The sequence below is a fragment of the Cygnus olor genome, chromosome Z (genome assembly GCF_009769625.2).
Source record: "Cygnus olor isolate bCygOlo1 chromosome Z, bCygOlo1.pri.v2, whole genome shotgun sequence".
Classification (NCBI taxonomy): domain Eukaryota; kingdom Metazoa; phylum Chordata; class Aves; order Anseriformes; family Anatidae; genus Cygnus; species Cygnus olor.
Window position 1 is genome coordinate 54,633,765 of NC_049198.1, and position 27,190 is coordinate 54,660,954.

At 38.6% G+C, this 27,190-nt stretch overlaps 1 protein-coding gene across 1 annotated transcript in view; it reads left to right on the forward strand.

Annotated features, from left to right (window-relative positions):
* Positions 1–3,051: 3,051 nt before the first annotated feature.
* SLCO4C1 (solute carrier organic anion transporter family member 4C1) overlaps positions 3,052–27,190 on the forward strand; it is a 31,999-nt gene continuing 7,860 nt past the window's right edge. The window contains exons 1-8 of the mRNA XM_040541592.1: positions 3,052–3,459; positions 8,771–9,034; positions 15,249–15,443; positions 18,440–18,536; positions 19,186–19,307; positions 20,181–20,296; positions 20,583–20,727; positions 22,480–22,675. Coding sequence (XP_040397526.1) covers positions 3,228–3,459; positions 8,771–9,034; positions 15,249–15,443; positions 18,440–18,536; positions 19,186–19,307; positions 20,181–20,296; positions 20,583–20,727; positions 22,480–22,675 — 1,367 coding nt within the window. The 5' untranslated portion in view covers positions 3,052–3,227. The remainder of the gene's footprint in view (positions 3,460–8,770; positions 9,035–15,248; positions 15,444–18,439; positions 18,537–19,185; positions 19,308–20,180; positions 20,297–20,582; positions 20,728–22,479; positions 22,676–27,190) is intronic.

Sequence of the window (27,190 nt, forward strand, 5' to 3'; positions counted from 1 at the left end):
TTCCCCAAATATAGCAATTTTTATCAACATAGCAAATTTCTTCTTTAAAATACTAGTTTGCCTCTCCAAAATGTATTCCAGTGTGATATATCAGTTTTATTTCTCCTAGATTGTAGTTTCTCATTCCCACTTCACAGGAACTTTGGATCAGAAAAACACCTCAGAGATAGGCAATTCTTGTGCCTTTATTCTAGTCATAAATTGATTGTGCTCCATCTAAAGAGTTTTATAATTCAATAAATCTATTAGAAGTTTGCTCCCAAACTCTCCCCCCTTAAAGATTCATAGCCTTCGAATTTACAATAAAAAAAAATAATACATATATATATATATGGTCAGTTTGATCATTTGTTTTAGATTTTTCTTTTTGTCTTCCTTTTCCTTTTGGTAGTTTATTGATTCTTGAAGAGCTGCTGCCTGTGGGAAGCCCACGCAGGATCAGTTCGGGAAAGACGGCATCCCATGGGAGGGACCCCACGTGGAGCAGGGGCAGAGAGTGGCCATGAAGGAGCGAATGAGAGGCTGAAATGAAGTGTCCAGGACTGACTGAAGCCTCCATTCACTGTTCCCCTGCGCTGCTTGGGGGAAGGAGGTAGAATAGGGTGGATGGGGAGGTGGGGAAGCTATTTTAGTTTGCTTTTAGTTTGTCTCTGCTCTTGTCTGTTACCGATAGGCAATAAATAGCATTAATCTCCGTATGCTGAGTCTGTTTTGCCCATGATGGTAATTGTTGAGTGATCTCCCTATTTTTATCTCAACCCATGTGCTTTTTTTCATCTATTTTATCTTCCTCTCCTGCTGAGGAGGTGGAGTGAGATAGTGGTGTGGTGGTGCTTGGCTACCTACTATAGTTATACCACCACAATTAGTTCTAATAAAAATACACGCATATATTGTATGATCACATTTGCCTTTTCCAGCAGTGATTTCCATCTAGTCCAGCAAATTATTCCCCTTAAATCTATTGTCATTTAAAATTCTGTGCTCTAGATACCTTCCTAGAAAACTTTGTCGATTGACATTTTCAGGTGGGTTGTGTATCTAGTCTTGAATGTTGTGAATTTAAGCTTATTTAATAGTTTTAAATGATGTCTCATCATAAGGCATTTTACAAAAATAGTTAGGATCTACTGCATTTCTCTATACATTGCCTGTTGAGGAGCAACAGTATCACTCAGGCAATAAAACCAGCGCAAACATACATCATATTTTATTCTTTTCTTTGTCTCCCTGTCCCTGTGGCTTTCTATTAAAATCTGTATTCTAGTAGGTGGCATAAACCCTCTTGAGAGTTCATTCCTATTTAATTCTCTGGATCATTCTGTCAGGGCCTACAGCAGACACCACACTACTACAACTCCTACACTTTCTTAAAAAATGTTCTTGACTTCAGCTGGGCAGACCATTTTTCATAGTGAGCTCCACTTCTCTTTTTCCCTTCCTTTCTGTAACCTTCCTGTGATGATAAAACCAAAACCATCGTCTGGGAGGGGGCCCAGTAGACGAAGATAACAAAAAGCCCAACAGACCAAGCAGATCAAGGGAGGACTTTGTCTCGTTAGTAGTACAATTATTTAGCAATTCAGTGGATCATTCTTACTACTTTAGCATGTAAGTGCTCTAGTGAAGATCAGGATATTACTTCAAATGACATGTCCTACTTTATTTTAATTAGAGGAAAGAAAAAATACAATAAAATGCAAACAAACAATCAAAAAAAATCCACATAGGCAAAGATGACCTTACTGATATGCTATTCCTGAAACAGATTAGCTTGCCAGCTAGTTTAGGCACATCCTTAGACCTCCCAAGAGGCGAGTTACAGGGATATATTTTGGTAACCAGCTGAGGAAAAACCATCCCAGCCTACAGACCAAAGTGATGACAAGCTAATTTCAGGGTCTGGGGCCATCACTGACTAGCAGAGGAATGATTTGCTGGGGAGTAGCTACCTGTGGGCTTTGGTTGTGGGGTACGGTCAGAGCCCGAGGGGGACCCTGAGGTAGCTGAGGCAGAGGCAGGTGAGGAAGGTCCAAGGTCCAGGGAACCCCACAGGCCCCAGCTCCTGCCATTGCCCCTAGAAAGAGCAGCAGCAGTGGGAACAGCTGACTTCTTATTTGCAATTTATCCATGCAGATATATAGACACACATTCCCCTCCTTGATTTTTTTTGTTGTCATTGTTTTGTTTTGTTTTTCAGATGGTTATCTCCATGTAGCTGCTAACGAATATTTGAAAGTGCATGCTTCCCTCTGATGAGATGTGACACCAGGGTAAGTGAGGATGGGACTTCAGGAGGGGAATTCAGCAGGGAATTCGGGAGGATACCCAAGCTTTCAGTGTGACCCTGAGCCAAAGCCGCTGCTGGCATCTCCAGTTTATTTCACTTGCCTCGAAAACGCATTGCACTCTAGAAAGGGGAAAAACTCTATGGGACACACCTAGATTAACACTAGTGGTGCCAGCTAAGTGATCCCTGGACTCCTTCCCGGTCGTTCCTGTACAGCTGACTGAAATAATTCCCACCACATGCAAACAAACCCCGTACTTCCTTGTGTGCTTGACAAGTAATCGCGGTCGGTGTCCGAATGACTTGCTCGGTGACGGGAAGCTCCTGCGGGTGGAAACTTTCTGCACTGCAGCCGGGGAATGATATTTTGTAAGGATGACATTTGCAAAGGCCAGGGTTTTTTCGTTGTAAGTGGGTTTCCACATCCGAGGGAAGCGTGCCAGCTCGCTTGCCTAAAGCGGGAAAGCACCGCGGCGTGGCTAGCGCTGCTTTCACTCTTCCCAGCCGTCCCGAGGAGTACTCGGAGGTGTTTGATGAAGCCGGCTCACGAGCGTTTCCCCTCAGGTGCTCCAAATTTTTATCCCCATTCCCCGCTCTGCGCCGCCCCCCGACCCCGCTCCCGCCTCCAGCGCCGCGATCGCGACCCACGATCGCGACGCGGAGGCACGGCGGCCGCAACGGCCGCGGCAGCCGTAACGGCACGACCTTGCCCGGCCCCCGGGCTCTCCGCAGGGACAGCTGCCGCTGTCCCCGTCCCGCTCAGGGCGTGGCGCGGCGGAGCCGGGCCCGGCCTCGGGAGGAGGGGGAAGGCGCCGCCACCTGCCCCTGCCCCCGCCGGGGCCGGTGCCGGAGCCGGGCCCGGTGCCGTCCCGCCCTCCCTCCCCGCCGGTATTTAGGGGAGCGTCGCGCCCCGTTGTTGTTCGCAGCCGGTACCGGCATGAAGCGAGACGGCATTGAGAACCCGGCGTTTGAGCCCCCCAGCCCCGACCTCAGCGGCCAGCGACATGCGAGCCCCACTGGGGCTGCAACCCCATCCCCGTCCCGAGCTGCGGTGGAGGTGACCGAGGAGGGTCCGTGCGGCTGGGGCCGCTGCACCCCCAAGGCTTTGCAGCTCTGCAACAACCCCGAGGGCTACCTGGCTGCCTACAGCCTCCTGGCCATCTTCCAAGGTAATCCGCGGGCCTGGTGCCCTGGGCAGGTGACGGTGTGTCCCCGGGTGAGCCGGGGCCGGGCCGCAGGGCAGGGCACAGGGGTGCCGGTTCCAGTATGGGGATCTTGGAGCTGCCCGAGCCTCGTCCCATTGCTGAGCTGTGACGGTAGTGGCTTTGCTAGGGGAAGAAAGTACCCCAGGGCTAGAGAGGGAAGTTGCTTGTGCAGCGTTACTCTCCATACTCGATTCTGTTCTTTTTTTTCCTTTTCCCGCCTACCTCCGAACACCACTGAGGCTATAGATCTGTCAGCTCCCTGCTTTATGCTCTTGTTGGTACTGCTTCCCCATCACTCGCAGCGAAACATACAAGCCAGAGAACAAAGTGTGTGATATAAACATGCACAGAGCTGCTGTTTTGTCTATGTGCATTTCATTACCTGACTGCCAATTAAAAAAAAAAAAAAGCTTGGCATGGTTGGGCCGGACTCTGGGTGATTAAGATGGCTTTCAAAGGTCTGATCCTGTTCTGTGGATCACGGTGCACCTATCTGTCTAATGCTTAACTAACAGCTTAACTTTGGGGAATGTGAAGTTCAGCTTGCTCTTAATTTCTGTTGTTTAGCTTCAGGTATTCTCATCCTTATTTTTTGTAGTTGGTGACAAGATTTGTTAGGACCTTGGAGAGCCTTCAGTTTAGGACTTTATTGGACTAGCTAGAAAAGAAAGCTGTGTTACCTGAAGAAGTCTGAGGCTTTAAAGCTGATCTGTGTTGCACATAAAGAATGTGGCTGGGGGAGAGTGTGCACAGTGTGCACAGGTCCTGTGCTAAGAGGGCAAGTAGCCTGTGCTGAAGGCAACCATGGTGTGGATGGCTGCGCACCTGCCTGGAACCAAACTGAGGTAATTGGGATGGTCTTGGGAGAGCTGAGCTGGAGGCTCTCCTTAAACCTAGGAAGATGACTGCTGCTCATATTGCTTGGGAAAATTCTGTAGAAGAACCAGTGTCTCTCAGAGCATGTCTTCTCAAATTCTTTTTGATTTCAACCTGTTTTCAATCTCGTTTTTTTCTTATAATACATCTTTTGGGTTAGAAAAGTGTCTAGAGAGTTTTGGGTAGTATCTGTTGTTCTTTCTCTGTATTTGAGAGACCATGCTGCAGCTGTTATGACCAGGAGATGATTACTGTTTTCTTGTCTTAGCTCATATTTTCTCTAACAGTAAAAAGAATCAATCTTAGAATAATTAAGGTTGGAAAGGAACTCCAAGGTCATCTGGTCCAACCATCCCCCTACCACCAATGTCACCCACTAAACCATCTCCCTAAGCACCATGGCCAACCTTTCCTTGAACACCCCCAGGGATGGTGACTCCACCACCTCCCTGGGAAACCCATTCCAGTGCCTGACTGCTCTTTCTGAGAAGAAATGTCTCCTAATTTCCAACCTAAACCTCCCCTGGTGCAAATTGAGGCCATTCCCTCTAGTCCTGTCACTTGCGAGAAGAGGCCAACCCCCAGCTCCCCACACCTTCCTTTCAGGTAGTTGCAGAGAGCAATAAGGTCTCCCCTGAGCCTCTTCTTCTCCAGACTAAACAACCCCAGGTCCCTCAGCCACTCCTCGTAGGACTAGTGTTCCAGGCCCTTCACCAGCTTTGTAGCCCTTCTCTGGATACAGAGTGGAAGAATTTCTTACATAACAGGCTTCAGTGGCAACTGAGTTGCCAAAGACGACTTAGAAGAATAGGGATAGAACATGTCCCAAAGCTGACATTGAAACGTTTCAGAGTGTTGTACTAAACAGCATCTTGACTACTTCCAGCACTTCAATTTGTTGTAGCAATGTTTCTTAAAATCTAGTTTGTGTTGAGTGCTTGTTTGGTTGAATAATATCACTTGAATTTTATCTTTAAATGGTAGTAGGGTAGGTTCTCAATAGCAAAATTTTTGTATTTCCAGAATATCTGTCCCCTTAAGCATCGTAAGAAATGCACATAGCATCTTATCTTGGTCCTGTTATCTAACCATAGATGTATGCTAGACCTCAGAGGGATACCTGTCTAATCTAGTTCAGATTTTGGGCCTTAGTGTACAGAAACATCTGATGCTTCTTTGAAAGCTGTTATAGGCCTGGCTACCATAGACCTTGTGGCACTTCGAAAGATTTGTTATCTGGACTCTCAGAACAAGTACCTTTTGCTTTGGCTAGCCTGCAGGAGTAAACTGGGCATTGAAGGCTAGAATTGCCACTCTTTTTTTGAGAAGCAGAAAAAACAAGAACAGTTTGCAGATAAGGAATTCAGTGCTGTATGTGATGCTCCAAAAATATTCAGGTGTTGCAGTTTCAGGGTTTAGGTAACTTCCAAATCTTAGTTGTGTGGTGCGTGTTTTTATCTAAACTGCTGCTGTACTCTGGATTTGTTTCTAAGTGTTTGACTCACTCTCCAAATTACAGCAATAATCACTGAGGAAGGCAAAATGTAAACATTTTGTGTTGATAATGTACCTCTAGGAAAGTTTTATCCTACTGTGCTGAACAATAATGAAGTAATCGTTAACATGCTCCTGATGTGCAGAAGTTTTTGCAGTTGACCTTTTACAGAGTGGGTGAACACAGTAGGTAGTTATCTGCAGTGTGTGAAGAAGTGTGTGTGTGTGTAACTGAGGGCATGTGCTTGTCAGGTTACTTTCTAGCTGGCCTAGAAGAGAGGTGGTTGTTACCAGTAGCAGCTGATTTCCTCTATTTCAGCTAATTAGAAGATTCCAGGTGAAACTTAACTGTCTGTTTCTGGCTGTTTTTGTTTCAAGTACAGGTGAAACCTGTATTTCCAGAACAGAAAACATTTCTTTGCGTAGAACATGGTTACATGACTAATACCTGATTTCTGTATGGCACTTGAATTGCATAAATGTATGATTGCATCTTGTAATACAGTAACTGGATATGCTGCAGTTCATAGTTACAGCAGCAAACAAAGTAAGTTATCTCACTACTTTGAACACAAGCAAGTCTATTTATTTCAGATGTCAGTAATACTTCTGTTAAACAAAACAACAGAACTAGTCTTTGAGACTGGCCCAGTCTCATCTAGCTGTAAATTCTAGGTAATGCTAATGTTTTATACCCTGATTAGATTTGTTACTGAAAGGACACTTATTTTAATGGAGTGTCTGCAAACTACTGCTTTAAATCTGTTACAACAACTGTAGAGTACTCCTTGGTAAATGGATGAATAAAATATGGTCTTGTTTTTTGTTAGAGCAAAAGAATTTGGTTTGATTAATTGGTGTTCTGTGGATCAGTGCATGGTGTACTTAAGCATGTAGCAGGACAGAAATGTTTTGGATGTTGACAGTTAAAACATAATTTCTATAGTACTATTTAAGTGTTGAGATGTCCTTGTTTTTCACGTAGAGCTGAAATCAAACAGGTTGTGTCTCTCCTGAGGAGACTTTAGTGGTTATTCACTAAATGATACCATCAGAGAGATTATGCTGCCATTTATCACATCTGCATTTTTAAAGTTGATATCTAATAATCCAATAAAATTGCATTGCAAGTTTTTTTATGGCTTTTAGGATGTAAATTTAAAGGAGACAGCTAAACTACAAGCAAAAGACAATGTCTTCTAATTTGGTAATCAACTCGTTGAGTAGGAAACCTACTTCATATGAATATTTTAAAGCTTTAGCAAATGTTCAAAGTGCTTTTCAAATAGGAAAACTTGTTTGTTCATTCCTTCATGCTAGTATTGTTCTTTGGTCACTGCTCCTTTAGAAGAAAAGATAGTTGCCAAAGGAATAAATAATCGCATGGAGACACACCTGAATACTTCTGTTAATCCTATATGAATTTACATGTGGTGGCCAGACTGACAGGTGAAACTATCTTAATAAAAAGGCCATAGTGGAGTATCAGAAAATTAAGATTGTAAGGAGGCAGCTCTTGGTACAGAAAGCTAAAGTGCTTAGTTGTGGGAAGATTCCAGTGATAAGAAAACAGTTGGTTGATCACAGTTCTGGCGTAATTTTTTCAATAAGTAGAGGACTCTAGACAGCTCTGTTGAAATTCAGCTTTGTGTAGTTGCACTTCTGGATAGTGCAATGCTTGTTGAAAGCTGACTTAAATCTATTGCTATCCCCAGCCGGCAGTCCTCCTGTGCTGTTCTTGGAATGGTGATAGGGAATCATATCTGAATTTTTAGGAATAAGAGGGATAACTATAGGGCCTGTGTCTTAAGAGATGCTAATCAGTACTCTCTGAGGTTCCAGAACTCTTAATCTTATTTGCAGCTGTGACTTCAAGATCTCTTAACTTTCCCAAGGTATACATTTTATTACAGGCACAATTTAATTAGACTATCAGCAAGTTATCTAGCAATGTTATAAAGTATAGATATTCATCTCATTTGTAACAGAATCCTATTTGGGGACTGTTAAAAGTAAACTTTAGCTACTTGGCGTTGTCCCAAATGCAAACAGAATGTGAGGCAGTCAGAAATTAAAGTTAGTACCTGCAGCCAAATCTTTTGTAAAAATGTACAATGTGTATAAGCATTCACTGGAAACTGCAACTGGCTTAACTTCTGCTTTTGGATCAGTTATTTTTTGGAGTTTGTTTTTTGCCTCTGCCGAAGTAGGGCAGTTCTTGCAAGGCCTATTTTTTCCAGGTCATTTGATACTTCAGCTTCAGAGAAAATGAAGATTCAGAGGGCAAACATTTTTGTCAGTTAAAGTAAATCAACTTGGTTACTCTGAAGTAGTTGCAGTGTTTTCAAATGGCTTTATGCTTCTCTAATATTGTAGTGGAGGATGCCTGTTCAAAAGCCTTCTTATATTTCCTCCCTACCATCACAAAGGAAAGATACATGTTTGACATAATTATTTGAAGGCTATGTCTTGTTAAATAACTTGATTCAGTCTTAGCTTGTACTCTCATGCAGGTCACTACCTTGACTAATTAATTTTAATTTGTACAGTATCTTCTGAAAATGTAATATAGTCACTGTGAAGTTTGTGCTTCAAACTGAATCTGGAACCTCAATACACTAACAGAGCTTGGGGCATGATATTTTGCTGGATGAATGCTTCAGTGTTAAATCTTTAATACCCCCAGGAGAGAACAAAATTGAATAGGTCCTGTGCAGATTGGCTGGCTTAAGTTGGCAATGTGTCAATCCACTATATGCCCAGATTTTAAAGTTAATAAATACCTTAAAATGTGGCTTTGCAAGTATATTCATTGTAACCCTTCTGTTACACAATAGTAAGTTTACTGTTGCAACCCCATCAAATTAAGTACTTCTGACTAATTATGTTTTTTGTTCTCTTGCAGGTATTGTGGTAAATGGCCTGATTAACATTAGTATTTCAACAATTGAGAAGCGTTACGAGTTGAACAGTTCCCTCACTGGCTTAATCTCTGCAAGCTATGACATTGCTTTTTGTATATTGTCATTGTTTGTATCTTTCTTTGGAGAAAGGGGGCACAAACCACGATGGCTGGCTTTCTCAGCATTTATGCTAGGATTGGGCTCACTTATATTTTCCTTACCACACTTCAGTAGCGGAAAATACCACTTTGGAACTAAGCGTGAAGGTAAGCTTATTCTTATGTTTAGATTTATTATTTTTTCTGAAATCTCCATAGTGAGTTAGTGCAACTTTTAATTTGGTAACCCCCAGTTACTCTTTGTTGAAGCCCTAAAAGTGGGGTAACATCATCTCTAACAATGAAAGTGAAAGGATTCTGTGAAATCCATGAGTTCAAGAGCTGTCTCTACACTAGACTCTCTTTTTCAGAAGAGATCTGAGTCAGATCTGTACTTACGTGCAATAGTAGAGTAAAATGCTTTTTTATTTGGACTGATGAATGCAATGAAAACTTATTTTGATTAAAATTGATTTCACATTCCTTTGTGAATAAGGATACAAGTATGTGGTGATTTTTACCTTGCTGGGCAGCTGAACTTCAAACAAGGGCCTTGTAGAAGCACAGATAAAATTATTCTGTACTTCTCATCAAGGAGCAACGTTTGGCCAGGTCCCAGGAAGAAGGGCCTCAACACACATAGCGGTTGTTTAGGAGGACAGATGTCTTCATAACAGAGCACCACTCTCCTTCCCTTTCCATGCCTTTTATTGCTGAGTGTGACTGCATAAGGCATGGAATATCCCCTTGGTTGGTTGATGTCAGCTGCCTTGTTGCCCTTCCCCACCTCTTGCCATCCTACTGGCTTTTGGGTGTTGGAGAGAGTCTTGGTGCCGTGCCAGCACTGCTCGGCAATAGACAACACACTGGTGTGATACCAATGCTGTTCTAGCTGTAGGTGCAGAGCACAGCACTATATGGGCTGCTGCAGGGAATGCTAACTCCATCCCAGCCAGACCCAGTACAATGTTAGTTCAGTGAAGTAGAATAAATCTTACAGAAAAGCTGTCAGACTTATTGTCTCCCTGTTGAAAGGCTACTGCATATTGCAATTCTGTTGTGCTTTGAACTATTGTCTACTGTAAAGTCATCCTGAATAATTCATTAAGAAGTTTCACTAGGTTTGTCTAAAATGATGTAAACTTGTGGGTTTCCTTGAAGTAGAGGAAACACTCAGAACTGAACTGCACAGAACAAAACGGTACTGAAATAGTGGTGGTAGTCAGCTCTGAGATCTTAAGTAGCTTTCCTCATAAAATGACTTTGAGTGCTGTAAATTTAATGCCATATACTTGTACCTCTGTGTAGTGGCTCACCTGTAGTTAACAAAGAAACATCCAGATATCTTTAAAGTAGATTGACTTAATCTTTCATGATTGTCCTAATTGTTATTGTAGTGCTTAACCAGATGTGTCTTTAATGACTAATCATATTAGAATGCTAATCAAAAAAATCAGTAGCTACTGAGCAATCTTATGGAAGGTTCCCAGTATTCCAGCTGTTGATTCTCAGGTCACTTTTTGTGTTCATCACATCTTGCCATGCACTTCCATGAGGTATCCAGATATTGACCATTAACAACTTAGGTCGGTTATAGGTAAATTGTTTGCCATCCAACAAATAGATGTCAGAAGTTAGTTCAACTTTTAACGGAGTAAGGGCAAATTGGAGGAAAACCAAAACAAGGTTTTTCAGTGTTCGGAGGCTATGAACAAGTGATTATGTATTAACCCATGGTAGAACAGCAACAGCTTACTTGCTTCTGGCTATACTACAGGCCTTTTTCCCAATTTCAGTTTTCGTATTACCCTCCCTACTCTACTAGTATGTAAGAGAAGCTGAACTTTATTTAAATAAAGTTCTGACCTATTTGTAGCTTTGTTTTGTATTGAAATGAAATATTGGCTGAGCAGGTGTGTTGAAGGGAGTCAAAGTATTGCAACTGATCTCTTCCCCCTTGTCCCAGTTCTGTTTGGAATCTTAGAGTCTGTTCCTGTTTTATCAATACATCTGCCATTTCATTTGCCTTTAAAGATGCTGTAGGAATTCAATACCTTAAGTTCTATATGAACTTTTTTAAAATCTAGAAGCTAGAAAATTTCAAATGGAGCATGTGCTCTTTTTCATGGCCCTTTAAGCTGATTGAAAGATTGAAATCATGCTGTTTCTTTGACAGTTGTAATGTAGATGCCCAAGGTGTGACTGCTGAGATGAGCAGATTTAAGGTCCTAACTTAAACCAGACACTATCAAAGATAAATGGCTACAGAGTTCAGGGCGTGTGTGGACTATGGAAGACTGAATATAAGTCTACAGGTGCCATTCAACAGCATCCTTTAACAGTGAAATTAACAGTACATGATTTTATCATATGTCTGGTTTAGCTAGTCCTGATGTTGATGAAATGTCTTGGCTATACACTTAGTTGTAGAATTTAATAGCACCACACATACCCCCAAAAGCCTTCTTTGTTGCTTATTTGTTTGGATGGCTGTTTTATGGACTTAATTTATTGGGAGTGAACTCCATTTGGAAGTGCAACATACTAATTTTGCAGTCTATTTGTTTCTTGGTGCTTTGTATGAAAATGTACCACCTCATCTCTTGTTGAACAGTTGACTAGCTGGTTACTTGGTCATTTCTGTTCATCAGTTGTATGTAAATAGTGAGTTTCACCTGAAGTATTATTGTGAAGTATAGTTCAGTGCAACATCTAATGATTGTCAGGTGAATAAATAAATCTAATCTGAATTAAAACTATTAAAAACTATGCAAGCCTTATAATGGAGGCTAGACAGCTGGAAGTTACTATTTTAGCGTGGAATGCTCATGTACTTTTTTTTCTGAGTATGCACATATGATACCCTGATAAATGATATCCCTACCTGATAAAACTACTCCCTTGGAAATGCTTGTTATATCACTCTGTAGGAATAGTTTAATCTCATTCTTATTGAATGAGTAGCTGACCAGCGGACTACCTGTTTATGGAAAAAAAAAGCCGTACCAAACACATCTTGTCTGATCTCCAAAACTTCTTCAGATTAAAAAGTGTAATCTAGATGTAGTCATCTGTTTGTTATGATGACTTAGTTATGTTACGTAGGGTCTTCAGGTTCTGAGCTGGCTCTTGTATTTGGAGTCAGGAGCTCCATCTAGTGAATTTTTCTGTAATGAAACTGTTCTTTAATTACTGAGATGGTACAGAGTACTGTAAATACCACAGTAGGAATGATGTTACAATCAACATACTTTTCAACTTCCATCTCAGTTGAAACAATTAACTTTGTATGAGATAGCTCTTGCAGCAAATGTGAAACATAGGTCTTCACTCCGCAGATGGAGGATAACTTCATTGTGAGGACTGTCAAGCATTGGAACAGGTTACCCAAAGAGACTGTATGGTCTCTGTCTTTGGGGCTTTTCAAGACCTTGCTGAGTTAAGTTCTGAGCAAGTTGGTCGGCAGTCAATGACTAAATGACCTCCAGATGTCTCTAGCAATCTGAATTATTCTGTGAATGTCTTTAGTAATGTGTCTTTAGGAAAATAACAGTTTGGGATAATAACAGTTGTTAGCCGTTTGAGGTGAAATGTGTATGGTGTGATTTAACGAGGTAATGAGTGAGAATGACTTGGGCACCTTTCTTCAGTTCCCTGTTTTGCTGGAAGCTCTGGTGAGTTAGTCTTCTAGGGTCTGAGAATTAGTGAATCTTCTCAGAAGGGCAGTAATTTATCCTCTTTCTTAGAACATGCTGAGGACAAATTAAAGATTGAAGCAGACTGTGGCATTTGGGTACTAATGGTGATAGATGAGTACTTTAAAGTGAGGGGGGATGATGACATTGTTTGTGATCCAGCTTCTAATTTGACTGTTTCTCTTGCACTGCTGGCATGCCTGTGCTGTTTCTGTTAGCTTTGCTCTCTGAGACTGAGATTAGTCAGATAATGGGTAGCACTGCTGTTCTTTACTTGATCTATTTCTCTATAGCACTTATGATATTACAGAACATCTGTCTGTAGAAGCTAAGAATTTAGTCTTTATTTAGAATATTTATTGATGCTTTCAAAAAGACCTTCCCTTTCAAAACCTACAGGAGAGACAGATTTTTGTTTAAGAAGGAATAGAAACCAAGCTATTTTATTTCTTATTCTTCACAGCTTGCTTTTTAAAATATTAAAAGGTAAGAACACATACAAAACAAACCAAAAATGACCACACCTACTAGCTGCATTTTAAGGTGTGAGTAAAGCTAGTCTTGACCTGTCTTGTTTCTAACTAATGTAATTGCTAAAGCATCTCACAATTGGTTCTGCCTCCTTGGCTATTATGTTGAATTAGGTCTTTGGGAATACTTTGGCCTTTACATAGCTTGGATTCAGGTGGTTATGTCAGAGGAAAGAATGGAAATAAGTTTATAATGACTAACTGTATTCATGTTGCCATTAAAGCAGTTCTGCCCTTCAAAATACCAGTTAAATCCAGTGACTTTTAGAAGTGAGAACAGGTTTATAGAGGAAAAAGTAGATAAGTGGTCAGCCACTCATCTAGACTTTTCCCACAGCCTGGCTTTTCTCAGGTTAGACTTCTGTGATCATGTAAAAACCAGTGCCTTTTTTGTCCACAGTTCTTATGACTGCAGCAAACAGTCTTGTGGAACTAATCGAGGTTAGGTTTAACCTGTGCCAATCTGTTTAACTGTTTAAAACTTTGTACTAGTTCTAGAAGGTGGGATGACACACGTCTGAAGTAGGGACAGTAAGTTGTCTTTTGGCCATTTTGACTTACACTAGTTTAAAGTAGTCTCATAACTTCCTTGGTAAATCCTCTTTGCTTCTAAAATGTTTCTTGCAATGGAATATAGAGTCCATGATTCCTATCAGCAAATGCATGTATATTTGCTGAATTATCAGACTTATTTATTGATAATTTTTTAAGCTATGGAAATAAAGGATTATAACTGTATTAAAGTATATATTGATGATTGACTTAATTTTGTAGTTAAAGTCTGGATTGTGTGGTTCTGAAAACAAACTAGTGTGATACTTATTGTGACATCAAGATAAGTTATCCTATGGCATGTAGACTGAAGAGCTGAAGGAGAGGCAATACTCAATTAGTAACACAATGGCACAAGCTTTTAGATTTATGTGAACAAATCCACAGGGTGTGGGCATGGTGACTCTTGATGAACCACTGTCAGAGTTGGATTGCCGTTAGTGAGTGTAATCTCCTTATTTCATGAGGCTGTCCCTATATCTCAAACTGGGCTGTATCTTTCTTTTCATTTAATAAAATTCATGCCATTTTCTTGCACTGTTACTTGTTTTCAGCTATGTATATTAACAAGATACTTATGTATGACACTAAATAAGTATCTAGGTGCTGTTTTAGACTGACCTAATACAATTTAACCTTAAATGCCTATAGAACATACCTGTAGTTATATATGCTGTACATGAACATGGTTAACAAAGTATTGCAGGACATGGTGTATGCGGAAGTTAATTTTAGGTACTGTGCATATTAATAACACAAAGTGAACTTAATTTAAGATTTTAGCATTGCTGTTTTCTGCAGAAAATTTTTAATAAAGTGAATTGACACTAAATGGAAAATCTGCTCCAGAATTAAAGTTTTGAGAACATTAATTCATAATGTTCCTTATGTGACTTCATTGTAACATTAAAATGAAGATCCTTCCTAAATGGAAAGGAAGGAAAATATGGAATACCTCACTTCAAGAGGAGTCAATGACTCCATGTTGGCCGCTTTTTGTACAGTAGCACTAACTTACTGACTGTGTGGTACATGACTCTACTACCACTATCATAGAATTACAGAATCATTCAGATTGGAAAAGACTTCTAAGGTGATCTAGTTCAACCTTTAACCTAGCACGGCCAAGTCCAGCATTAAACCATGTCACTAAGCTCTACTTCTACACGTGTTTGGAAGACTTCCAAGGATGGTGACTCAACTACTTTCTTGGGTGGCCTGTTCCAGAACTTCACAACACTTTCAGTGAATAAATTTTTCATACTATCCAACCTAAACCTCCCGTGGTGCCACTTAAGGCCATTTCCTCTTGTCTTATCAAACTATGATGCTGTTCTTTCTGCAGAAAGGTATGCTAAACCCCAGGAATGCATTTATGACAACACCCATGTAGCCTTCTGGTTAAGCAAACTGTATGGCAGGCTTTCTTGTTCTTTGTTTTGTGAACCCAAAGCATTGATTGGTCTGCTTACCTGATCTGGGGATGGTTTTCATATGTTTGCTCAGGATGGCTTGTTTCCACCAAACTGACAGGTATATTATCTTCCTTCCTCAGGGTTGTAGGTTGGGTAACAATTTTAAAGGTGTCTTGTTTCTGTCATTCAGATACATGCCAAATTTTAGGAACAAGCTCTACAAACTTCACCTGCAGTGCCAACACAAAGTCTTCACTTTCGAACTATCTTTATGTCTTTATACTGGGACAGTTGCTGCTGGGAGTTGGAGGAACTCCACTGTATACTTTGGGGACAGCTTTTATTGATGATAGTGTCCCGAAGCACAAGTCTTCCCTTTATATAGGTAAGTTTTAAAACTGTTTATAACACATTGTCTGGATAGATCATAGACTACACTGTCTTACAAATTCTTTTATGTACTGACCTCAAGTCTTTCTTCAATTCTTGCTTATATGCCTAAAGTAGTTCTGTAATGCCTAACTGATAGTATTCTGTAAATGTGAAATTTCTTCAATAGTTACTTTATGGTGTACCATAAGGTCACTTTGTGCACCTCTCCTGTTTTTTCTTATCAGCAACTGAAAGTGATTAAGTGGTTAATATAGCCTCGCTACAAACAACAAGAATTCTGAGTAAAATTTGCTTTCTGTTCTCATAGGTAGTGAAAGCTACTGTATATCAGCCCAAAAGCCATACCTTCCTTTATGCTTTATTTGGCTGTCTTCTAACAATGGGCATTCCTGTCTGCAGGGACACTCCTGTACATCATGAGATCAGTGCAGTCCTCTAGCCACATATAAATTTGGCACTTAAGGAGGAAATATTGGAAGTATGCTCCCTTACATGAAAGTAGAATGGAAAGTAAAAGGATTGCCTAGAAACATGGAGAATGGGTTTATATCTTACTGTGGGGCTGTTAGAAAGTGAAGGAATACTAATTCTTTGTAGTAGTTTTTAATCTTTCCAATCAGCATTCTGTGTTATGTGCATTTTCACTGCCTAATTGGTTGAACTTTAGTGTGTTTTCAGTGGATATGAAGATGATTTCCCTATTTCACTTATAAACTGGTAGAAGTACGTTAGCTGTACTGAAAACTCCCAGAAGGAATTTACAACATCTTAGATGCCTGGGTTGTTTTCCAGACTCTGAATGGATATCTAAGGAGGCAAAATTGAAATCTTCAGCTACTTGCAAAGAATTCTTGCTTAATTTTTCCAGGCAAGCCACTTCATTTGATGCAAACAAATTGGCTGGTTGCTTATGTTAAATAACAGAAACAGCTTTTATTTTTGCTGTTTCTCAGTCCTGGGAGAGGAGTCTTGTACATTTTTGGAGGCTAGTGAAATAAATAGGACAGAAATAGGATTGCCCACATGATTAGGGAATCAAGAAATGACCTGAAAACTCAAGACTTTGCATAGTGTAGAGAAGTAAAACATAACTGGTAGTACAATAAACTGATTCTTGTACAATCTCTGGACACCTGCTGAATTTAGGACAGCAGTGTACTCTGGATGCTACATCAAAAAATAGATGAGGAGTGGACAGAAAGCTACACTATGACTAATTCTTTTTTAACTCTAATGCTATGTACCGAGGATTTAAAATATATTGTGTTGCTGTCTTACACAAACCGTCTTGCATCACAAAAAGCCAAAACAAAAAAACCTAAAAGTTTCTGTTAGTATCTGTAAATAGCTGATAATATCTTTGATTAAAAGTTTGCAATTTATAAACTGGTATTTTCATTGTCTTCTGAAAATGGTTGTCTTCTCATGAAGACTGTTCTGCTTGCTTAACTGAGGCATTTACATATAGAGCTGGTGAACAGTTAAGCAGTTCCAAATGATAATTTAAACTGAATGGTCTGTAGGAGGAAATAAGCACCTTTTAAGCTAAGTTTAATATTCTGCAGGATGAATGTGGACTTATACTCATAGGACCACACTGAATTTGTTGTTATTGCTAAAATACAGAAAATGGAATACATTAACTCCATATTTATTCTGACTTACTGGTGTGCAAGTGTTCCTTTCTACCCTCACCTGCCATTACTTCTTGCAATAGGGCTAAATACTCCTAAAGCAGACACTGTGGAAAAAACTGGAAAATCTAGATTCTTCAACCTGGGGAAATGCATAAAATATAGGCAACAAAGATGCATGTCCTACCATTTATTTAGACAGCTCTAGTTTACTGCTACTTGCAAGCCTCTATCTGCAGAGACAGTCCTTCTGCCATCAGTACTAATGTGCTACAAATCTCTAAGCCGAAGAGACAGTTGTGACATCAAGAAAATCATGTACTAAAACACAAATGTATAAACCTAAGAGTGTTCTTCAGTAGCATGTAGTTACAGCTGCAACATTTTTTCTTCTCTAGAACTGCCAGAAGCTGTTAAGAGCTCTGATTTTATATTCTTAGGCTCACATCAGTAAATTGAGATGCACATGATTGAGTTCTCCGCAAACTCAAGTGGCAGATATTACTTCTGTCAACGGTCTTGTTCTCATCTTGGCAGATCTAAAAAAAACAACTCTTAACACTCAAACTGTATCTAAATACATACGTTCTTAAATATTGTATGCACGTACTACTGACAACTGATGCTTGTAACAGTTTTAGTTCAGAAAGCTTTTCCACAAGGTAGATTAAATTGTAGGCACAAGATATGCAAAAGGCAATCTAATAATGTGTAAATATATCAGTGAAGTGTCTATGCTACACCTTAGAGTTGCAGCTCTTAATGAGAGCTGCTAATTTTTGTGTTGATGTACAGGTACAAACTATCTTCTGCACACTATACCCTAAGTAATGACACTGGAAGAATGAGCTGATTTCTAGAAAGCATTTGGTCTGAAGTTGATTTCACAGAATTCATAGAATCACAGAATTGTAGGGGTTGGAAAGGGAGCTCAAGAGATCATCGGGTCTAACCCCCCTGCCAAAGTAGGTTCCCTAGAGTGGGTTGCCCAGTTAGACGTCCAGACAGGCCTTGAGTATCTCCAGAGAAGGAGACTCAACAACCTCCCTGGGCAGCCTGTTCCAGTGCTCCGTCACCCTCACTGTGTAGAAGTTTTCACACATTGGTGCGGAACTTCCTGTGCTCCATTTTGTGGCCATTGCCCCTTGTCCTGTCCACACAAACAACTGAAAAGAGGTTGGCAAAATCTGTCTCCCACACTTAAGGTATTTATAAACATTAATAAGATCAACAAGATCTTCTCTCTTCTCATCAATAAGATCATTAAGTTCATTAATAAGAACAATAAGATTTAGGGATTCCTTTAAAAGAAGGCTTTAAATATGTATGGTAAATGATGTTTTTTCTCTTCTAGGAATTGGCTATGCCATGTCACTGCTGGGGCCTGCTATTGGCTATGTCTTAGGAGGACAGCTACTTAATGTTTACATTGATATCCAGATCCCAGAAAGGTGAGATAAGCCTTTTGTTTTTTATTTTCATTTGCTAATTAGTTGAAGATTTTAATAAGAATTTTCTTCACATGAGGAGAAAGGATTCTTGTTTGGAAGATACCGCATTTTCATGAATGTAACGTAAGGGGTAGGGTGCTGCTATTTCTATGCTGGGGGATAGTTTTCTAGAAAATTTATCCGTTGACAAATAGTCCTGTATTCAGAAAGTAACATTTTGCGTTATAAAACTGTCCAGACTGACAGCCTCATTTATACTTTCATTTCCTGTATTTTCTGTATTGGCCCTCATACAACTCAGTGATTATCAAGATGCTCTCTTAAAGACAGCCTTTGCCAATGCTTTAATATGCTACAGGATCTTGAAAACAAGACCAAATAGTGGTCTTCAAATCAGAATGAATTTGAACAATGAATTGTAAAGCTGTATTTGGTGGAATGCAGTGTTGTTATAACAGAGCTGATTAATGTGCTTACTACTCTTTCAACAAATAAGAAATTTAATACATTTAGAAGACAAGAAAATGACAATATTCAAAGGCTTTTGTCATATCTACTGTCAGGAAAATAATTCCAGCTTGCTGACATCTGAAATTACTGGCTTGAGTTCATAAACAGTAAACCTACTCTTTGCAAATTATTTTTCCAGTACACAGATAGACCAAGATGACCCACGCTGGCTTGGGGCATGGTGGATAGCATTCCTTGCATGCTTTTTTGCAATTTGGTTTCTAATAATACCATTTTCATGCTTTCCGAAATACTTGCCAGGTAAATGTGTGCTTATTTGGTGTGTTTTTGGGTTTTGTTTTTATTTCTTTTATTTTCTTTATATATTTTGGCTAAAATGTGATTATATATGTGTGTGTGTATATATATATATATATATATATATATATATACACGTATAGTTTCCAATATGTTGCCTTTAAAATGAGAGGAACTGGCCAGAGTGAGGCTCTTGAAAGTACTGATATGGGGTTGGGGGGGGGAAATACATATAGTAGGACTGGAAACAGGTAGTGTGTGGAAACTGATGGTCAAAGTTTGAAAGATGCTTGCACCTAGGCTTCCAGGACTGTGTTTAAAGCTGCGGAGTTAGCACCAAGAATCACAGGTAACACCTATTGACTTAACTCTTGCATTGTAGTCTTGGCTATGGGTAGAATATTAAGAAAGAATGAATCAAAACATCCCAGAGCAGTCTGTTTAAAAATAATACCTTTTCTGCTCAGGCAGAGCCTCTTGGAAAAGCATCTAAAGGAACTTACTTACTATTCATTATGTGGAAGGAGAAATGATGGAGGACAAGGAACAGTGAAGCAGGGAAATGGGGAATTTGAGGATAAAATATTGAATGGCCTTCAGGGTAGTCTGAAATTCTTAGGATACCTCTGATAATCTCTTAATACAGCCAAGGCTCTCAAATGGAAGTATGATTCCTTCAGCCACTTCTTTTTTTTCCACAGCAATAATGCATTGATCTTTTTTATGGATCAGTACCAATACAATATTCTAGAAGTCTTGAGGTGTCTGAGCTGGCTTTCCCATGGAAAGGAAACATGTATTGTAATGTTTTTTCTGACTTTGTCTATGAACACTGCTATTTAAAATTCCTTTGTCAATAAATATGCCCTTTCGTAGGAACAGCAAAAATACAGGCTGAAAAAATCTCTGAAACCCACAATGATGGAAGTGAGGCCCTTGTTGAAACCAAGAATATTGGAAAGAGTTTTAAAGACTTTCCTGTTGCTCTTTTGGTAAGAAAATCTGGAATTTACTAAAACTGGTAGTGTTTGGAGAATGAGATTCTTTTTCAGATTTTACATAAGTGTTTATAAAAGTAATTGCTTCTTCATGCTGTGACAGGGAAGTTTCCAGTGCTGCTGAGAACAACATATTACTTCATTTTATTGATGCTTGAGATTGTTAAAGCTTGAAAAGCATATTAGTGAAGCTCATGAAAGTATCTGCTTTGAAGTGGCATTTAGTTTACAAGGTACAACAATGAAATTTCCTGGGTGTTTTGCTAATCTTTCTCCATAGATTCTATTGAAGAATCCAGTGCTTATGAGTCTAATAATAGCTAGTTCTTCGGAAGCATTAGTTGCCACTGGCTTTGCCACGTTTCTACCAAAGTTCATAGAAAATCAGTTTGGAAAGACATCAAGTTTTTCAGCAACTCTTGGAGGTAATGTGTTTTCTTGTTTGCTTGTTTTTTTCCTTAATTTTTAAATATTATAGTAAACCAGTTACTGGTGTTTATAGCTCAGGTGATATAGGCTATCTTGTATTTATCTGAGACTTTTGTGAAGATATTTATATGAAAACAATAGAAATTCAGTTTTCCACAGCAGAATCAGTCATTTTAATCTATTTATGCCTGTCTGAGGAAAACCTTGGTACTTAACTCATTGAGGGTGCAAATCTGAGTTGTCTACAGGTTCAGTAAGCCTAGTAGTAATATTCAAGGTGGAAATTTCTGTGCAGCTGAAACTGTAACTTACAATTTATTCCTCTGTTTTTGGTGAATAGCATTTAATTTTCCTTATTTAAAATCAGCTGAAGGAGCATGAAGCCTTAGTCACTAACTTATTCCTATTATCTGATAGGCAGAAGAAATAGGTAGAAAATGGAAGGTTATGAAAAGCTGATCGTTGCAGAAATAAATGTGATAACATGAAAAAGCTGCACTAGGTAGGATCACATGAGTAAATGACAATTATTTCTAAAGGATAGCAACCAGATCAAGGCAGAAAGGCAAATGAATACTCGCAATGTGTCAGACTTCCTATTTTTGGAACATCTTGCTACATTACTTCAGCTGTATAGTGCTGCAATACAAACATAAGGTAGTTGAAATGCTCTTTGTCCAATAACAATGTGTTCATGAGAGACTTTGAGTGACTTACTCCTCCTCTGGATAGTACTAGATATTGCTACTCAGTCATTGATTCAGGACAATGTATCTGCAAGTTTTACATAAAAATAAATTGGGATGCATGCTCAACTGTTAAACATCATTAGCAGTGATATGGGAAACAGAATGTTCGGTTTTTCCTTTAGACCTTGTTTTAATTTATTTTAATTTGAATTTAATCCAATGTACAGTTTTAAAGAAATGCCTGTGCTAATGTTGAAAGCCAGCTGCACCTGAACGAACATTGATAACATACAGACTAGTTAGTTCAATGACTATTAACTATTTAAACTCTTTTGACTGTGCATCTGCGGCTGTACAGTTCTGCAAATGTAACAGAAGTGTCTGTAAAACTAGCTATCTCAGCTCAGTGCAAATTACATTGAATAGTGTTTTACTGTAGACTAGCCATACATATAAATACTTGGTTATCTATCTGGAGTCCTAATAGTGCAAAGAGGATAAATACCTGTTGATTAATACAGCAAAACTGGCCCACCTAGGTCTTGAAGAACTTGATTTAAGTTTCTGTAGATGCTTCATTGTCTTGTGCTGCCTGTTGTAATAACAGAACATAATTTTATAAAAAGTTTATAGCACAAATATGTAACAAAAGATGGATGTGAAAAATACTAAGAAGCCATGAATTAGCATTTTCTATTTTCATAAAGCAGCCTACTGGTGTTCAGAGATTCCTGCACAGAATGCATTACGGTTAAGTAATCTAGGTTTGCTGTATTGAACTTTGGTTTTGTACATCTATAAATTACACTGTCAAGCTGAACTTCTGGAAAGAGTAAAGGTAATGTAAGGGTAGAAGAAATGACTTTCAGTGAAACTATTAAATTACTCATGCTGAGAGGTTCTGGTAGGATGGTTTGAAAATGACATCATATGGGCTGCATCTTAAGAGGCAGGTAACTATTGTGATGTTTTTTTTGCTTAACGTGAAACTGCTTTCTGAAGTACTTCACTAATTGTCTTGCACTCTTGTGTAATTGCTGGTGTCTTGTTTTTCTCTAGGGCTTGTATTAGTTCCAGCAGCAGCACTAGGCCAAGTCATAAGTGGCATCTTGGTATCCAAGTGCAAAATGGATTGCAAAAACATAATCAAGTTCATGATAGGCACTTGTTCAGTGGCTCTACTGTTAAACACAGTGTTTTTATTTGCTAAGTGTGGGAATGAACCTTTCGCAGGTGTCTCTGAAACATATGATGGGTAAATATATTTTAATGCACTCTTGGGGTTAGTGTTAATGTTTAAAATAAGTTATGTCACAGAATACAAGACTTTTAAAAATGTCATATCACTTTGCCTTGATGTAGGAAAATGAAAGTTTTATAAAACAAAAACAAAAAACTCTAAAACCTTGTTCTTGGATTCTGCATGAAATAGATAAATAAGAGAATGTAAGGATACATAGTACTTAAAATGTTCTGAGCAGACTGGTCCTAGTGGAACTGGAAGGGTGGAGGGATGGGTACCTGCTTCTGTAGCCAGTCTAGTTGTAATAGAAATGGTATAAATTAGAACTAGTTTTCTTTTTGTTTAAAACAGTAACAAGTCTTTTGTGTATTTTTTATTACTCAACTCTTTACAATCTGGGCAGCTCTTTCCTGAAAGGAGTCTGTCTGCAGCAGCTTCATGAGGGAGCAGTGAGGGGCACTGCAAGTTAAATAGGTTTCAGTTTGCAAGCTCTTCCCTAGGAAAAAAAATATTATCGTAATGTCTAATACTCTGAAGTGAGAGGCAGAAATGTTATGCAAAGGCGATATAGCTTAGTGACTGAAGCAGAATAATAAAATGAGTAGAATAACATGGTTAAGAGAAATGACTCAAAATATTTTTGATTAGCATGTATAGGGAGGACTCTTCTAAACAATATGTACTTCTCTATCCCCTAAAGAATACATTTCTCATCAGCAATGAGAATACAGTCAATCACTCATTTCTAGATCTTTATACAAATTATAATAACAGAACTCTAGGATGAATGTTCTTCCTATTCCTGTGAATAAAGCTTACTCTGGAAACAAGTGTGGCAGTAGAAAAAATAAGTGACAGTAAAAATGAAGCAAGATTAAAAATCATTATCTTCAAGAACAAGTATGTTTTAAGAGATTGCAATTCTAAGAATTCTTCAGCATCAAATGCACATGATCCTATCACCAGCATAGGCAGTATGTTATATAAAATGTATTATCATGCCTTATTAAGGAATTAACTGTAAGGTTTAAATTCTCATATAGTCTTAACCAGTAAACACCTCTGTAAAGTGAGCAATACTTAAACGCAGGAAGAAGAGAGCTAGCTGTGCCAAAACTGACAAGTGGTCAGTTACTCCCTCAATTCATAACACAGGCAACTCCAGCTGCTTGAGGATATGCCAAAGAGCCAGAAGATGTGCAAAATACTTCCAAGATGGCTCCAATAACAGAGCATGAGCAGTGTGCTGTGCAGCTGAATGACTAAGTTCTCAGTATTTCAATGTTGTCTACCCAAATCCCCCATTTTAGAATAGAGTTAAGTCACCATAGCACTTCTACAAAGGTAGAATCTGCTCTGTTCCAAAAGGTCCAAATAAATGCCTTTTCACCCAAGTGGAATGGGGGAAGAATATCTTTCAATTTTACAGGTGCAATACTATAAAATGCTCCATAAAGATGTAGAAGACTGGGGGATGGACAGTGGAATTTGTTTTGTCTCTAAAACAAATGCATGTGGGTAATACTTCTAGGAAAAAATGGTAAACTTCTAATCAACAATTAGGCTTATATGGTTTCTTCACTTGATATTAATCAGGCTTTTTATTGACTAATTTTAAATGAGCATATAATAATAGAACAGTACAGAATAATCAGATCTTACTCATAGAGGCAATGAAGTGCACAAATTTCATAGGATATGAGTTACCAATATTCTTATGTCACATAAACATAACTGGGATATTACATTTTTTCCCCATAATAGCGAAGAGTGATGTGAAAGACTGACCAGATATTTTTCATGTTTCTCTTTCAGGTAAATGTGAAAACTTTAACTCAGAAAACTTTAGGTTAACAGGTCAGAAATTCAGAGGCCTTGAAGGCAGTAGTGATTGGCTGTCAGGCTTCTGATTCTGCAACAGTTCCTTTTTTTTATTAAAAGGATACATTCTGTTTAAACTCTGCACAGCATGTTCCTGAAGCCATCATGGCATGCTGTATGTTGATCATGTCTTTATATCAGAGTTATGCACTGTCCTGATGAGTAAAATCTGCTGTATGCATATGTGGGAAAAGTATCTTAGAAGGTGTATCGCTAGTTTCTGCAGACTTTTTAAGGTGTTAAAAGGATTGGTCCCAGGAAAGTCAGGTAGAACTTTGAGGACAGAGTAGAAATTTAGTGCCATGATACCTTAACTGTTCCTTTATACTTCATCTAGATGGCAAACTGAATAAAACAAACTTCACACTGGTGACTGGAGGAAAAAAAAAGAACTTGAAAGCCTAAGTTATTACTCATTTTGATTATATCCTTACTACTTGTTATAACAAACGTCATCACAGGCCTTTGAATATGCTGATACTTAAAACATGGCATTGCTTTAGGGTATGAAAAAATGCTAGCAGGAAGGTTGTTGTAGACACTTCAAATCTGTGAAAACTAGGATGTAAACTTGTGGAAAGTTTTTATAGTTACATATTCAGCAAAATAATCAATATATTGCTGATTATTGAAGAGGTTGTACAGGAAATAGCATGTGAAATTATTTATGTTGTGACTAATACATATATATAGTGAATAATTCATAATCATATTGTATATCCAATGTTAATGATCAGCTAGCAAAAGGTACAGCTGAATTGATTTTCATCCTAAGATAAATGCAGTTAATTTGGTTTAAGTTCTGCATAAACTTAGCAGTTACGTAGTTGCAACTGTGTTGCTGTAGACCTTTTACAACAGCTTAGCATTAACCAATCCTGAAATAACTATCCACTCAGTATCCATTATCAACAATTGTTCAGTTTTATCTAATTCACTGTTACACGTTGGACTTTAGTTCTTTCGAGATAAGACCTCCATCAGAGTGAGTAGCACTAATATAGTGCTAGTTCTGAGCTTCCTTTCCATGAAGGAATAAGCAGCTGAAATATGTAGTGGTAATTAAAAAAAACTTAAAAGCTTGTGGAACAATAGCCAAGTGTTTCACTTACACAATAGCTTACATATAAATAACATATTAAATAGCATATGCTACTGAACAAATGATTCTGAAAGAATAAATTTTGAGGGCGTTTCAATAGTTGACTTGGCAACTGATGTAGATGAAGTTCTGTGGAGACTTTGAAGAAATCCTTTATGGCAAACATTCCATTTCTATTGAAAATAGCTTGGTGGTGGTCATGAGGGAGCGTTTGTATGTTTAGTAGCAGAAGCACATGAATATTGGATTACTTCTGAGCTCCAATGTTGATGAACAAAGTATGTTGTTTTTAATAGCCCTCAGTGTTAACTGTGAGTTGTACTATTAAATTAGACTATAAGCAGAATGAACATGTATGGTTTAATCTAGTATGCGCTTCAAGGAAGTGTTTTTGTCACACTTATTTATCTAGTATTTCCTTAAGCTTGAAGGAACAGAAATTTATGATTATTTCTGTTCATTCCCACACATCTATGGGACTCCTTGTTTTGTTTTCTATTACAGAACACACAACCTGAGAGCTGTTAAAGACTTTTACATCCTTATAGTGCTGTGTTTCTCCAGGAAAAAAAATGATGATAGAACAAGAATTTCCATTTCATAAGAACCTATGTACATGAAACTCTTTCTTCTGTATTCTAATTTTTCTCTGAGAGTACTTCAAGTTTCAGTCCCTTTTTTAGGTCAGGGAAGTGAGACATCTGCACATGTGGATAGAGGTCGTATGTTGTCATTCAATTGATCAAATATTTCTAGGCTTGACAAATGTTCTATACTAATAAGGCGCTGTATGAACAAACTAGTGATTAGTAAATTACTTGTGAATTTGCTTATGGTGTACTGGGATGCTTTAAACCAGAGCAAACTGACTCTTGATTCTTCCCTATCTGAAGAATGAGATAGTGTGACATGGTAGGGCTCAACCGTACTGCTACAAAACTAAGTACATACGTAGATATGATGTCCCTATATTCCATATGCAGTTTGAATACAATGTAACTAATCAGCTTAATTCCTGGAAAAATTATTTCTGTTCATAGTTCTTATGACCATGTTAAATTCTCTTGAAGGATTCTTACTTTAAGGTAACGAATCTAAAACTTTCAGATTACAGAACAATATTTCAGCTACTGACTCTCAGAATCCTGTTTTCAGCTGACTGTTTTCAACTGACTGAACTTTTAACCTATGAAGCTTCTGTGCTTATTATGTGCACCACTATTAGAAAATCAAGGTGTCTTTATTTTTTCCAGTTATGCCTTAAGACATAATGTCTTCTCACATCTCAAGTTGACTTTATGTTAACAATATATTGACAACATATTGGGACCACTTCAAATATAGGCCATAGCATAGTTGTACTGGAAGCAAAATGAATAAATCAAGAATGGTTGTAATAAGCAAGTGATAAATTAAACTCTGTTCTTATTTAGTTATTCCCTAAACAGCCAGGGAAGATGTTTTAAGGCTAAGAATTTGTCATGGCAATCCTGCATTTACCGTGTGCAGTCATCTGGGTTCTGGAATGATGTAGATGCCTGCAC